The 15,783-nt window shown below is 38.6% G+C and overlaps 1 protein-coding gene across 5 annotated transcripts in view; it reads left to right on the forward strand.

Annotated features, from left to right (window-relative positions):
* Positions 1-15,783, forward strand: part of AASDH (aminoadipate-semialdehyde dehydrogenase) — a 31,112-nt gene that overhangs the window by 8,506 nt on the left and 6,823 nt on the right. For 4 of the 5 annotated variants that reach the window (XM_060188025.1, XM_060188027.1, XM_060188026.1 and 1 more), the window contains exons 5-12: positions 1,149-1,341; positions 2,528-2,769; positions 3,473-3,579; positions 7,013-7,185; positions 8,012-8,204; positions 10,796-10,911; positions 12,465-13,254; positions 15,075-15,238. In XM_060188025.1, coding sequence (XP_060044008.1) covers positions 1,149-1,341; positions 2,528-2,769; positions 3,473-3,579; positions 7,013-7,185; positions 8,012-8,204; positions 10,796-10,911; positions 12,465-13,254; positions 15,075-15,238 — 1,978 coding nt within the window. The remainder of the gene's footprint in view (positions 1-1,148; positions 1,342-2,527; positions 2,770-3,472; positions 3,580-7,012; positions 7,186-8,011; positions 8,205-10,795; positions 10,912-12,464; positions 13,255-15,074; positions 15,239-15,783) is intronic. The other variant, XM_060188028.1, reaches the window with a different exon arrangement.

Raw genomic sequence — 15,783 nt, forward strand, 5'->3', positions numbered from 1 at the left:
TCCCACACCACAGCACCGCTAGGCATGGAGCCTTAGGCATGAAAGCTTTGCATAATCAGTATGCTGTCTTCCTGACCCCTGTCTATATGTTGTTTTTTTTTTTTTTAAGATTTATTTATTTACTTATAGTTTGGGGGAGAGAACCAGAACATCACTCTGGCACATTGGATGCCTGGCATCAAATTTGAAAACTTATACTTGAGAAACCAATGTTTTATCTATTACACCACCTCCCAGGCCACCTATAAGCACTCTTAAAGGCTTTCTAATTCAGTAAATCTAGCCAGCCCCATAGTCTTTTTATTTATTTATTTATTTATTTATTTTAAAGATTTTTTTTATTTATTTAGTCATGAGAAATGATAGGAGAGAGGAAGAACCAGTCGTCATCACTCCAGCACATGTTCTGCCAGGTATTGAACCCGGGACCCCATGCTTGAGAGTCCAAAGCCTTATCCACTCTGCCACCTCCTGGACCATATATTATATTATAATTAATATTATAAATATATTATAACCATATATAATTTATATTATTTATTTATTAATTACCAGAGCACTACTCAGCTCTGGCTTATGGTGGTGCAGGGGATTAAACCTGGGACTTTGGAACCTCAGGCATGAGAGTCTGTTTGCATAACCATTATGCTATCTACTCCCGCCCCATAGTCTTTTAATTAATTTAAAGTCAGTTTACTAAGGACATTGATCATGTCTATAAAATTCTGTCTCAGTAGTAGCTTGGTTTAGTGTTTGAATATCTGAATAAAGCTGTATTATTAAGTGGCAGGTACATCCCTTCCAGACTGTAGCTCTCAAGAGAAAATGTCCTTTGTCATCCTAAAAGAAAGAATAATAAAAAAGGAATTATGAGAGCTATATTTCAAACCAGCCAAATTGATACAACAGAAACCTATCACGCATGATAAAGCATCTCATAGTAAAAAGTGAATATTGTTTTAAAAGACTTTAATCCTTACATTTATAAAAAAGAGTTCTAGAACTAACAGCACCATTTTGGTTAATCTAAGAGAGAAGAATAAAATCTGGCCAACACCCAGAAATGTAATGGCCACAAATTCCTTATTTACGTTGTAAGTTTACCAAATGTTAGCCATTTCTCACAACTGTCTTCTGTTTTACCTTAGGGTACTTTTTGAGATCACACAACAAGATGTTTTGTTTCTGGCTTCCCCTCTGACTTTTGACCCTTCTGTTGTGGAAATATTTGCTGCTCTGTCAAGTGGTGCCTCTTTGCTCATTGTACCAACTTTTGTCAAAGTGCTCCCGTCACAACTAGCAGCTGTTCTCTTCTCCCGTCACAGAGTCACTGTTTTGCAGGTACATTTTAAGTTCTTCTAGTGATTATATTATGTACACAATGCATAGTAAAGCATTTTTCCGGGGGGGGGGGGCAGGCAGTGGCTTACCTGGTTAAGTGCATACTTTACAGTGCACAAGGACCCAGGTTTAAACCCCTGGTCCCCACCTGCAGGAGGCAAGCTGCACAAGCGGTGAACCAGGGCTGCAGGTGTCTCTCTCCCTTTCTGCCTCTTCTTCCCTTCTCAGTTTCGCTCTGTCTTTATTCAATAATAAATAAATAAATAATTCTTAAAATAATTTTTCTTTTTAAAAATATATTTTTTTAAATTTCTTTATTGGGGAATTAATGTTTTACATTCGACAGTAAATACAATAGTTTGTACATGCATCACATTTCCCAGTTTTCCATATAACAATACAACCCCCACTAGGTCCTCTGTCATCCTTCTTGGATCTGTATTCTCCCCACCCACCCACCCCAGAGTCTTTTACTTTGGTGCAATACGCCAAATTTTATTTGCTTATTTTCCTTTTTGTTGCCCTTGTTTTTATCATTGTTGTGATTATTATTATTGTTGTTAATGATGTTGTTGTTGCTGGATAGGACAGAGAAATGAAGAAAGGAGGGGAAGACAGAGAGGAGGAGAGAAAGATAGACACCTGTAGACCTGCTTCACTGCTTGTGAAGCGACTCCCCTGCAGGTGGGAAGCCAGGGGCTCAAACCAGGATCCTTGCGCTTTGCGCCATGTGTGCTTAACCTGCTGCACTACTGCCTGACTCCCAAAAAAATAATTTTTCCAGTTAATTTTTTTCCATTTTCAAACAAAAAAAGTGGCACCATCGTATTTAGATTATCATTAGTTCATTGTGATGACACAGGAATCTGAAAAGACTAAGACAAAAAGGAATGAACTGTAGATAACATACAACATAAATCACAAAGTATGCTGAGTGAAAGAAGCCAGGTCAAAGCAGAGTAAACAGTGCATGATCTGTCATTTGATTAAAACAACCTTGACTTATTTTTATTATCTTTATTTACTTGATAAAGACAGTCTGATATTGAGAGGGAAGAGGAAAATGGGCAACTTTGATTTCTATGTGGGCTTCCAAAGTTATGCTTTGAAATAATTATTACAGGATTTAATTTAACTTTTTGGAGATGTAAAAGGAAAGAAATATATGATTGTAATGTACTTATAGGCCACACCGACACTGCTTAGAAGATTTGGAGCTCATCTTATCAAATCTACTGTTTTATCAGTCAACACTTCTCTTCGAGTATTAGCCCTTGGTGGTGAAGCATTTCCATCATTGACTGTTCTCAGAAGTTGGAGAGGAGAAGGCAATAAAACACACATATTTAATATTTATGGTATTACAGAAGTATCAAGCTGGGCAACTTTTTACAGGATTCCAGAGACTATTCTTGATTCCACTTTAAAGTAAGTGTTTCAATTACTAAATAGCATACAAAGAAACTTTTTTTCTTTTTTTTTTTTTTCACACTGGTCAGCTCTAGCTATGGTGGTATGGGAGATTGAACCGGGGACATTGGAACCTCAGGCATGAGAGTCTCTTTGCATAACCATTATGCTGTTTCCCTGGTCCCAGAGAAACTGTTTTTCTAGTATCTTGACATTATTTTTTTTTCTTCTTGTGCCAGGCATATGCAATTCAATAGTTTCAGGTCTATTTTTCTCATTATTTTGCAAAGGGAGTGAATGGGGGTCGGGGTAGTGAGAGAGAGAGAGAGAGAGAGACTCCATAGCACTGCTCCAACATCTTTGAAACATCACCATGTGCTGTGTGTGGTCCCTCCATGTAATGTTGGACCTTTAACATCACATATGGCATCACATATAGCACTTGCACTACCAGGTGAGCTATCTTCCTGAGTCACTAATAGTGTTTGTGATAAGCACCAGGGTAGTGATTTTAGAAACGTCTTTATCTAGCATTTATGTTGTGACTCTAGAGCTGTTCTTACTATAGCAGGTGCTACAGAACCTACTAGAGCTTTTTGTCACCAAACAGCACTACAGTCTTGAAATGATAACCATTTGATATGATGTGGTTCAAAAACACTGGAAAATATTCATTCAAATGATTTTTTTTTTTAATCCTGGGTTATTCTGTCTTTCATAGATGTGAAATGCCTGTACAACTGGGATTTCCTCTATTTGGAACAGTAGTTGAAGTCAGAGATTCTGATGGTCTCACAGTTCAAGAAGGAAATGGCCAAGTATTTTTAGGTGATTTTATATTTCTTGATTGAAAAGTCATTTTCTTAAGAAAAATATTTGATATGATAATTTTATTTTCCCATCTTATCACTTATTTGAGGGTGTGTAATGTTTTACAGTACATTTCCTTGTTTTCAATATCCCATAATTAGTGATGATTTTTAATATTCATAGTCATGAAACACTTAATAAATTACATAACTGTTTTAGACTAAAAAGTATAGTACTCTTGGGAGTCGGGTGGTAACGCAGTTGGTTAAGCGCACAAAGTGCAAGGACCAGCATAAGGATCCCAGTTCGAGCCCCCGGCTCCCCACCTGTAGGGGAGTTGCTTCAAAGGTGGTGAAGCAGGTCTGCAAGTGTCTATCTTTCTTTCCACCTCTTTCTTCCCCTCCTCTCTCCATTTCTCTCTATCCTATCCAACAATGACGACATTAATATCAACAACAATAACTACAACAATAAAACAACAAAAGGGAATAAATATTTTTTAAATAGTACTCTTTTTTAAAATTTATTTTTTATTTAAGAAAGGATAAATTAACAAAACCATAGGGTAGGAGGGGTACAACTCCACACAGTTCCCACCACCCAATCTCCATATCCCATCCCCTCCCCTGATAGCTTTCCCATTCTCTATCCCTCTGGGAGCATGGACCCAGGGTCATTGTGGGTTGCAGAGGGTGGAAGGTCTGGCTTCTGTAATTGCTTCCCCGCTGAACATGGACGTTGACTGGTCGGTCCATACTCCCAGTCTGCTTCTCTCTTTCCCTATTAGGGTGGGTCTCTGGGGAAGCAGAGCTCCAGGACACATTGGTGGGGTCTTCAGTCCAGGGAAGCCTGGCCGGCATCCTGATGGCATCTGGAGCCTGGTGATTGAAAAGAGAGTTAAGATACAAAGCCAAACAAATTGTTGAGCAATCATGGACCCAAAGGTTGGAATAGTGGAGAGGAAGTGTTAGGGGGGTACTCACTGCAAACTCTAGTGTACTTTTGCTTTCAGGTATATATTTTGCACTAGTTTATGGATACGTGTGAACATATGCTCTCTCTCACAGAACCTGGTCTATATCTAGGTTTTGGGACTTTGTTAGAAAGTGAACTACCTGGGATGGAATTAGAGAATACTATGAAAGGAAAGGTCTCACCTGAGTAATGAAGCTGAAGGGTTGTCATTCCACACCTGAAGTCTCTGGACACAGTCTGAGCTGAAGCATGTTGAGGTGACAATCGTTGCGTTGATTAGGTTGCGATCGGCAGATGCAGTATTATTTGATATGGATTGGGAGAGGCATGCGGGAAAGTGGGCCCTATCCTAAGCTTCCAGGACTGGGGGAAATATAGGCTCTCTAGTGGAGATGTGAGGTTCCTGCTGTCTTAGGGTTCAAAAAGGTAGTTAATGTTATCATCACATTATTTGGTAATTGGATTAACTTTGAAAAGTCCTTTTGTTAGGGTTTGCTGTATAGTACCCAGTATCTTGTATGTAGCTGTGCCATTGGTTGCTTCTGATCTACTTGGTCTAGGCTTTTGAGAGAGTCTGCATATCAAATACACTGCCTATATATTAAAAAGACTCAGTCTGTGTTTTAAAAACTTCGAGACATACAATTAATTTTCCCCCTCTCATATTAATTAACTAGTGATTTATATGACTACATTTTACTAGGAGTGTACATAAACACCATTCCCACCACCAAAACACTGTGTCCCATCACACCCACCCACCCCCACCCCCACCAGCCCAGGAAGCTGCATGTCTACCCCTCCCCACAGGGTTTTTACTTTGGTGCCCTTAAATAGTACTCTTAAATGAGGATATAAAAATAATTTAGGGGAGTCAGGTGGTAAGGCAGCAGGTTAAGCACACGCACGTGGTGCGAAGCACAAGGACCAGCATAAGGATCCAGGTTCGAGCCCCTGGCTCCCCACCTACAGGGTTGTCGCTTCACAAGCGGTGAAGCAGGTCTGCAGGTGTCTATCTTTCTCTCTTCCTCTCTGTCTTCCCCTCCTCTCTCCATTTCTCTCTGTCCTATCTAATGACAACGACATCAATAACAACAACAACTACAACAACAATAGAAAACAAGGGCAACAATAGGAAAAATTAAAAAAAATAATTTAGAAACTATAACTTGGAGTGCTGGGTAGTGGCATACCTAGTTGAATGCATGTTATAATTCTCAAGGACTCAGGCTTAAGCCTCCAGTCCCTACCTTCCTGAGAGGAACTGTAGATGTCTCTTTCTCTCTCCCTTTCTATCTTCCCCTTCCCTTTTGATTTCTCTATTTAATAAGTAAATAAAATAAACTAAAATAAGAAACTAACTTGTATCTTTGTAGGTAAATTCTACTTACTCAATTTCTAACCATTTAAATATTTTTAGAAATAATGTTTATCCTTTTGTTTACTTGAAGTTATACTTTTAATCAGATAATCTTTTATTTTTCATTATGTAAGTATTTATTTGCTAATTTGTTTTGGATAGAGAGAGAAATTGAGTGGGGAAGGGGAAACAGAGAGGGAGACACCTACAGCACTGCTTCACCACTCATGAAGTTTCCCCTCCTGCAGGTGGGTCCCAAGGGCTTAAACTGTTCTGGTCCCCCAGGTAATCTTTTAAAAGTGAACTCTCCATTCAAAATTTGAATCTTAGGGCTGAGAAGACAGGATAACAGTTATGCAAAAAGACTTTCATGCCTGATGCCTTTGAGGTCCCAGATTGAATCTCTAGCACCATCATAAACTGGAGCTGAGAAGTGCTCTGCTCTGGTCTATGTACCTCTCACTAAATAATAATAATAATAATAATAATAATAATAATAATAATAATAGTAGTAGTAGTAGTAATATATTGGGGGCCGGATGGTAGTGCAGCAGGTTAAGTGCACATGGTGTGAGGCACAAAGACCATCATTAAAGATCCTGGTTTGATCCCCCACTCCCCACCTGCAGGGGAGTTGCTTCACAAGCGATGAAGCAAGTCTGCAGATGTCTATCTTTTTCTCCCCCTCTGGCCTCCTCTCTTCTCTTGATTTCTTTCTGTCCTATCCAACAACAACAATAGCAGTGGCAACAATGACAAGGGCAACAAGATGGGAAAAATGACCTCCAAGAGCAGTGGATTCGTAGTGGAAGCACCGAGCGCCAGCAGTAATCCTGGAGGCGAAAAAAAAAAGAGAGAGAGAAAAACCCAATAATAATATTATATATACTTTTAAAAATGTGTGTGTGCTTTCCTTTTTGGGATTGAACCTGGGACTTTGAAGCCTCAGACATGAAAGTATCATTGCGTAACCATTATACTAGCTCTTTCCCCCATAGAAATCATGTTTAAAAATACATGAAAAAATACAAAATTTGAAACTTAGTAACTGACTGACTGGATATATTCTATTTTCTCGTGTGCTTTCTATTACATTGTTATTTATATCTTGTGAAGGTGGCAGAAATAGAGTATGTTTTCTCGATGAGGAAATCACAGTACCACTTGGCACAATGAGAGCAACTGGAGACTTTGTGACTGTGAAAAATGGGGAGCTGTTTTTCCTGGGGCGAAAGGACAGTCAGATCAAACGTCATGGCAAACGTCTTAACATTGAACTAGTACAACAGGTAAAACCATTTAAATGTGTATATTTATTTATAGAGGCAGGTACCACTAAATATTAGTTAAACCTAAGATTTTTGTACTACTGCTAAGTTACAATAGAAGATAGAAATTATTCAATCTGCCACTTATTCCCAGCATGAAGAAATGGTTTCTTTTCTGTTCTGTTCTTTTTTAAATAAGTAACCATGGATTTTGAGTAGCTAGGAAGGTGACTAAAAGATTTGTATGTGTGTAGTACTGGTTTGATTCCCAGCACTGCATATGCTGGAAAATTTGCTTTTATCTTCCTGACTCTTATAAAATAAACACGTGTGTGTGTGTGTGTGTGTGTGTGTGTGTATTTTTTTTTTCCCCCTTATGGGTCAGAAGGTGGCTTACCCAATAAAGTGCACACATTACCATGTGGGCACTTAGGCTTGAGCTCCTGACAACCATATGGGAATGCCTATGGGGCTAAACTTCACAACCAGTAGAGTGGTGCTGCCCTGCCTCTCCTCTCTCTTGTCTTTCTCTCACTTTCTCACCCTTGATGAAAAAAGAAAGAGAAAAATGACTGTAGGAAGTGGTGAAATTGTGCAAACACCCTATTCATAACTCTAATGACTAAATATATAAATAAAATGGATTTTGATACTTTTAGAAATAAATTGGCTTATTTTTCTCTAAGAAAAATATAATATTTGTAATAGTAAGCAGCCTTTTTTAAAAAAAGTCTCTGATATGAAAGAATTTAATCTGTCTGCATTGCTTTGAGACATGTTAAGTTTAACATTTAGGAAATTTGTTTTTAAATGTCCTCATTGACAAATTGGATAATATCTCTTATAGGTTGCTGAAGGAATTCCACAAGTGGAATCTTGTGCAGTTACATGGTATAATCAGGAAAAATTAATTCTGTTCATAGTGTCCAAAAATGATTTTGTAAAAGAGAATATCTTCAGAGAACTTCAGAAACATCTTCCAACTCATGCAATCCCTGATGAGCTTATGTTGATTGACTCCCTACCGTTTACATCTCATGGTAAAATAATTTGAAGTAGTTGTGTTCAGTGCAAATTGATACTAATTATACTCAGATCTAGTTTATCGGCCACTTAAATCATTATTATTATAAATAGCATTAGTGTTTATTGTGGCAGATCTGTTATGTGCTTCGTATAATTAATTCATCTTATCTCTAGAAAATTTTTGTGAGTAGGTGGTATGATTCCCATTAATATATGTGGAAAATAAGATTTAAAGAGGTTAAGTAATTGTCTTTCAATCACATTGCTGGTTAATGGCAGAGATGAACCTTTTCCTTCCTTTTCTCCTCTTTTTCTTTCTTTCTACAATTTCATTTGTTTACTTAGGACGGCGATAAATTGAGAGGGGAGGGAGAGAGTGAGGAAAAGAGACACCGGTAGCACTGCTTCACTGCTCATGGAGCTTCCCCCCGACAGGTGGGGGCCAGGGGCTTGAATGTGGGTCATTTCACATGGTGACATGTATGCTTAACCTGGTGTACCACAGCCCTCCCTCTAGAATTGAATTCAATCCAGGACTGCTTGACTTCAGAACATATGCCATTGAGCCAGGGAGATAGCTTAATGTTAGAGCATTGGACTTACTTTTTTTTTAATTTTTAATTTTTAAAAAAATTTATTATTGAGTAGAGACAGAAATGGAGAGGTGATGGGGAGATGGAGAGACAGAAAGACACCTGCAGCTCTACTTTACCACTCATGAAGTTTTCCTTCTGCAGGTGAGGCCCAAGGGCTTGAATCCAGGTCCTTTTGCACTTTAATGTGTACACTTAATCAGGTGTGCCACCACCTGGCCCCCTGGACTTATATCCTTGATGCCTTAGAGTCCACAGGTTCAACTCTCTGGCTGAGTGGTACTCTGGTCTTTCATTCTCTGTCTCTCATAAGAACAGACTAAATCTTTTTTAAAATGCTGTTAAGAATATGTTCTCCGGGGCCAGACGGTGGTGCACCTGGTTGAGCACACATCACAATGCGCAAGGATCTGGGTTGGAGCCCCCACCTGCAGGGGGAAAGCTTTGCAAGTGGTGAAGCAGGGCTGCAGGTGTCTCTCTGTCTCTTTCACTTCCCTACCACTTCCTTCCCTCTAGATTTCTGGCTGTCTCTATCCAATAAATAAATAAAGATAATAAAAAAATAAAAACAGTATGTTCTACCCAATTTTATCTTTAAAATGTATAAACTGCTTGGTACCATTTCTTTTCTTTTAAAATTTATTCATATGGGGGGAAGAGAGAGAGAGAGAGATGGGAGAATGTGAACCAACTGATCACATACAATGCTGGAAAATGAACTTAGGACCTCATGCTTGAGAGTTCAGTACTCCATCCACTGTTCTGCCTCCTGGTCCACAATTGTACTATTTCTTTAGCTTTTTTTTTTTTTAACTGTATTTTTTTTATTGGATAGAGACAGAGAGAAATCAAGTGGGGAGGGGGAGATAGGGAGAGAAAAAGGCACCTGCAGTACTCCTCTGCCACTTGTGAAGCTTCCCCCTGCAGGTGGAGAGCTAGGGGCCTGAACCCAAGTCTTTGTAATTTGAACATGTTTTACCATGCAAGCCACTTGGCACCTGGCCCCATATTTATTTTTTTTTCTTTTTAATTTCTTTATTGGAGAATTCATGTTTTACATTCGACAGTCAATACAATAGTTTGTACATGCATAACATTTCCCAGTTTTCCACATAACAATACAACCCCCACTAGGTCCTCTGTCATCCTTCTTGGACCTGTATTCTCCCCTCCCACCCACCCCAGAGTCTTTTACTTTGGTGCACTACACCAATTCCAGTTCAGGTTCTACTTGTGTTTTCTAATATTTATTATTTTTAAGCTTTTAAAAAAATAGTTTAATTAATTAATTAATTTGGGTAGAAATAACGAGAAATATAGAGTGGAGTGGGAGATAGAGAGAGACAAGGAGATACCTGCAACGCTGCGTTACCAGTTGCAAAGCTTTCCACCTGCAGGTGGCCTTGAACCTGGGTCTTTGCACATTGTAACATGTGCGTTCAACCAGTGCTCCACCACCTGGCCCCACCCCAAATTTCTTTAACTCTTTACATGAGATAAATATCAGCTCCTTTCCTCTTTTCTTATCTATTACTTGGTGGCGTGTTACTGCTTTCTTTTTTCTTTTTCTTTTTTTTTTTTTGCGTCCTAGGTTATCGCTGGGGCTTTGTGCTTGCACTACGATTCCCTGGTTCCTGTGGCCAATTTTTTTTTCTCTTTTGTATAGGATAGAGAAATTGAGAACGGAGTGGAAGATAGGAAGAGAGAAAGATAGACAGCTGCAGACCTGCTTCACAACTTGTGACGCAAACCCCTCCCCCCCCACAGGTGGGGAGTCAGGGCCTCAAACTGGGATCCTTACAGGAGTCCTTATACTTAATACTATGTGCACTTAACCTAGTGTGCCACCATGGGGCCCCTGGAACTGCTTTCTTTAGAAGTGATTATATGTGAGTAATTATTCTAAATAACTTTTATCTACAACAGTAAAAAAAAAAAAAAAGTGTAATCTTGCAACTAGTGAAACTAAGAATTTAACTTAATTTTTAAAAATTGTTATTTCTCATATCAAGGCAAAATTGATGTTTCTGAGTTGAATAAGATTTATTTAAACTACATACACTTGAAGTCCGAGAGTAAGCTCAATGGAAAACAAGAACTGTGGGGAAAATTACAGCATTTATGGAAGGTAATATATATATATTTATATATATATATTTTTTTTGCCTCCAGGGTTATGGCTGGGGCTTCAGGCCTGCACTATGAATCCACTGCTCCTGGAGGCCATTTTTCCCATTTTGTTGCCTTTGCTGTTGTTATTGTTGCCATTGCTGTTGTTGGATAGGACAGAGAGAATTTGAGAGAGGAGGAAAAGACAGAGATCGGGAGAGAAAGATAGACACCTGCAGGTGGGGAGCCGGGGGCTCGAACCAGGATCCTTGCTTCCCACCATGTGTGCTTAACCTGCTATGCTGCCCGGCCCCCAGAAGGTAATATTTTTAAAGATTTAAGGGCTGGGGATAAAACACAGTGGTTACGCAAAGAGTCTTTTATGCCAAAGGTTCCAGGTTCAATCCCCAGCACCACCATAATCCAGAGCTGAGCTGTGCTCTGGTAAATAACAATAATAAATATTTTGTAAAAATTTACTTATTTGAGATGAAGAGTAAGAGAAAGTGAGCTAGAGTGTCACTGATTATACTATGTCTGGAATCAACCTCGGAACCTCATATCTGAGCATCCAACATTCACTGTACCACTTAAAATTTCACAATACAAATGAGTTGCAAAGAAGTTGTTTTATTTAAAAAAAAAAATGTTGTTTGCCTCCTTAGGGAATGGTGGCATCCTGATAACTCTTAGAACATTTTCTAAGGGGCGGAGAAGCAGCATAATAGTTACACTTTTTTTGTTTTTTTTTGAGAGCGAACCATATTGGTTCAAACCCAGAAACTAACACATACAAGCGTGGTACTCTATCCACTGCACCCACCTTCCAGCCCCCAAAATGTATTTTAATAACAACTATAGATTGGTAGGCTTGTTTGTTTTAAATAGAGCACTACTCTACTCTGGTTCATAGTGGTGTGAAATATTGGAGCCTCAGTCATGAAAGTCTTATTGCATAATCATTGCGCTATCTCCCCCACCAGATACAATTTTTCTTTTCTTTTTTCTTTTTATTACCAGAGCACTGCTCAGCTCTGGTTTATTATGGTGGTGTGGGGGATTGAACCTGGCTGGAACTTTGGAGCCTCAGGCATGCGAGTCTGTTTGCATAACCATTATGCTATCTACCCCTGCCCCCGATACAATTTTTCTTAAATGTGTGGGTTTTTTTTTTTTTTTAAGGTTTTTGGAAAGGTGATAATATAAGTACTTTTTGAAAATAGAGGATATTTATATAAAATTTTATCTACTTCATTTTTTAGATTCCTATGAAGTAATGTATTTGGAGCACTGACAATATGACTCCCATATTGTAGAAGTATCAAATATCAGTAAGATGTGTTTGTACTTATTCCTTATTTTATGGGTAGAACTTCATGAAGTGTAATCTGCAGTTTATGTGAGTTTGTGACAGAACTGGTAATATAGTGATGATCTCTTATAGTTTTACTATAATTAATAAAATTTTATCTCAGGATTATATAATTAATCTAGATAGTATTTACTTGTAAGTGCTCAGTCTTTTTGGTTTTAGGCATTTGCTTTACCATATTTCTCCCTTCTCATTTATAGTCTATTCTGAATCTCTCAGAAGATCCTTTGAAATTTCCCAGTAAGTCATTCTTAAATAGTGGTGGAGATTCCTTAAAATCTGTACGGCTCCTCAATGAGATTGAAAAACTTGTTGGCTTAGCAGTACCTGGACTTCTAGAAATTATTCTCAGCAGTTCCATTTCAGAGGTATATACTTATCTTGTTGAAGTGGCTTTTCCAGATGAAGACTTGACACTTGCCAAGAGTTGTGGCAATAAAAGAAAATTCAGCGACGTTAACCAAGAGGACAACAGTGGAGAATCTTTACATCAGGAGTCTGCTCTGCCTCTAAATTCTGACAACCAGATAAATGCTTTCATTGCATTAAGTAGAGGAAGTCAGATTTTGTCTTTGGACACTAAGTTTTCAGCTAAATTAGGACACTTCCTTTCAACCTCTTCTTCTGATTTAATTTCACAAACTGACATTCAACTTGTGCAAAGTATAAATTCTCCAGCTCTTATTGGGAAGTCAGAAGATCCAACCGGCGCTGGGAAAATTTCTGGAGAGGGAACACCTGCAGTGGTGACTGAGCAAATAGAATTACGTGTGAGGTGGAGGACAGACACAGGCAAATGTGTAGATGCCTCACCTCTGGTTGTCCTATCAGCTATGGATAAGTCATCTGCTACTGTGTACATTGGCTCTCATTCTCATAGAATGATGGCAGTAGACCTTTACTCTGGGACGGTGAAATGGGAACAGATTTTAGAAGATCGAATTGAATCCTCAGCATGCATATCTAAGTGTGGAAACTTTATTGCAGTGGGTGAGTTTTTGAACTTTTAAGCCTTGTAGAGTTAAATTTAGTTATAGTATGATAATGCTGGTAGTTAAATTAAAGGAAAAAAAAACGGTATGATAGGTTTGGTTGCTGTCAATAACAGTTAACTGCATGTTGAATAACAGCTTTAAAGCTGTTACTGGCTCTGTGACCTTTGATGAGTTTCTGAACCTCTTTGAACTTTTTCTTATGGGTTCTATAAGTGGGAATAATGATAATAAAACGTGTCACAACACAGGATTATCCCAAAACTTATTCTTAAGAGTGCCAAACACTATCTCAAGAGTGTGTGTGGCCCAGTGATTTATTTAGATCAGCTCAGCTGGAAGTTCTGCCTTAGGGTCTGTGTCAACCTCTGTTTGTAGCTGCAGCTCTCTGAAGGCTTCCTTGGGCTAGAAAATCTACTTCCCAGATGGCTCATTCACACTGCAGAGGCTTTAGTTCTTCCTTTTTCTTTTTATTATCTTTATTTATTTATTGGATAGAGAGAGCCAGAAATCGAGAGGGAAGGGAGATAGAGAGGGAGGGAGACAGAGAGACATCTGAGCACTGCTTCACCATTAGCAAAGCTTTCCCTCTGCAGGTGGGGACTGGGGGCTCGAACCCAGATCCTTCTGCATTGTAACATGTGCACTCAACCAGGTGTGCCACCACCCAGCCCTTTCTCAACCAGGTGTGCCACCACCCAGCCCTTTAGTTCTTTGTCATCGGTTCTTAGCAGAATCTTCAGTTTCTTGCCACTTGGGTCTCTCTCCATATGCTTGTTAACTGCCATCACAACATGGAAGCCATTTTCCTCAGAGATAGTGATGCTAGAGAGAGCCGGTCAAGAGAAATGTAGTTATGTTTATGACTTAGTCTCTATGGTTGTGTATCATCATTTTTGCTTTATTCTGTTTAATAGAAACACAGAGAGTCAGACCCACAGATGTTGGTAAATTAGTTTTGTTTAGAATGTTTCCTCTTGAAGTATATTAAGAAAATTTGTGTTTTTTGTTTGCTTGTCTTGTTTTCTCTCTCTCTCTCTCTCTCTCTCTATCTCTCTCACCAGAACATTGCTGTGCTCTGGCTTGGTGGTGCTGGGGATTGAAACTGGGACCTTTGGTGCCTCAAGCATGAAAGTCTTGTATAACCATTCTGAAATTCTTAGACTAGTACTCTTCACTAGGTAAAAAAAGGCTCAGTAACCATTGGTTATTATTAATGTTAGCATTAACATCTTGGACACTGGGCATTTATCTACATTATACTATCTTAATTTTTATAGTAACCCATGGAATAGCTGTATCTGCATTCAGAATAAATTGAGGTTCAGCAATGATGGCTAATTTGCCCAAGGATGATCTGGATCCAGTGTCAAAGCCTCTCTGGTGCAGTCTGCTATTACTTTCTTGGCAGCAAAGCACATAGTACTTTAAAAAAAAAAAAAAAAAAAGAAGAGGGCAGGGGTGATAGTGTTTATGCAGAGAGATTCTGCCTGAGGCTTTGAATTCCCAGGCTTTGAATTCAATTTCTCTGTACCACCATAAGGCAGAGCTGAGCTCTGGTAAAAAAAAAAAAAAAAAAGAGAAAAAAGAAAAAAAAGGATATTTTTGTTTTTATATCAAAAATACTTTGTGTACAGTATTCCGTAGGTGTTTTACCTAAGTGATTACTGTTTGGGCCCCACTTTATATTGAAATTTAAATATGAGGTGAACATAGAACCTAAATATACATTAAGAGCATCAAATGTCAGTCATCATGATTTGGACAATTTTTTTTCAAGATTCACATCTCATCTTTTATCTGTTTGTTTCCCTGAAGGCTGTTATAATGGACTAGTCTATGTCCTGGAAAGTAATAGTGGAGAAAAATACTGGGTGTTTACTACAGGGGATGCTGTCAAAAGCTCAGCCACCGTAGACACAATCACTGGACTTCTGTACATCGGATCTCATGACCAGCACGCGTATGCTTTGGATATTTATGTAAGACTGCACCTCGTCACAGCTAGGGACATAGTTTAGTGCATAGAAGATAGTACTTGTATGCATAAACCCCTGGATGCAATCCCTGAAAATACATATATCTGGAGAGCAGCAATAATATTTTTTTTTTTCCCCTCCATCAGAGCACTGGCAGTGGCTGTTGGTGGTGCTAAGAATAGGACCTGAGATTTCTCACATTTAAGTCATGTGCTCTACCACTTCACTATCTCCAGCAAATAAATCTTTAAAGTAAAATGCACCTCATCAATCTTATACCATCAATCTTAATTAATCTTAAAGTGTCAAGTGTGAAAGACTGGGGTAGCACAAGTTGACTATTTACCAAGTTCAGCCTGTGGTCAGAGAAGAATAAAGAATTAACGGTCTTAATATCTTTTTTTAAAAAGAATTAACGGTCTTAATATCTTTTTAAAATTTTTTTTTGTATTATCTTTATTTAGAGACAGCCAGAAATCGAGAGAGAAAAGGGTGTAGGGAGAGAGACAGAGAAACACCTGTAGACCTGCTTTACTGCTCACAAAGCT

The sequence above is a fragment of the Erinaceus europaeus genome, chromosome 3 (assembly GCF_950295315.1).
Source record: "Erinaceus europaeus chromosome 3, mEriEur2.1, whole genome shotgun sequence".
In the NCBI taxonomy this organism is placed as follows: domain Eukaryota; kingdom Metazoa; phylum Chordata; class Mammalia; order Eulipotyphla; family Erinaceidae; genus Erinaceus; species Erinaceus europaeus.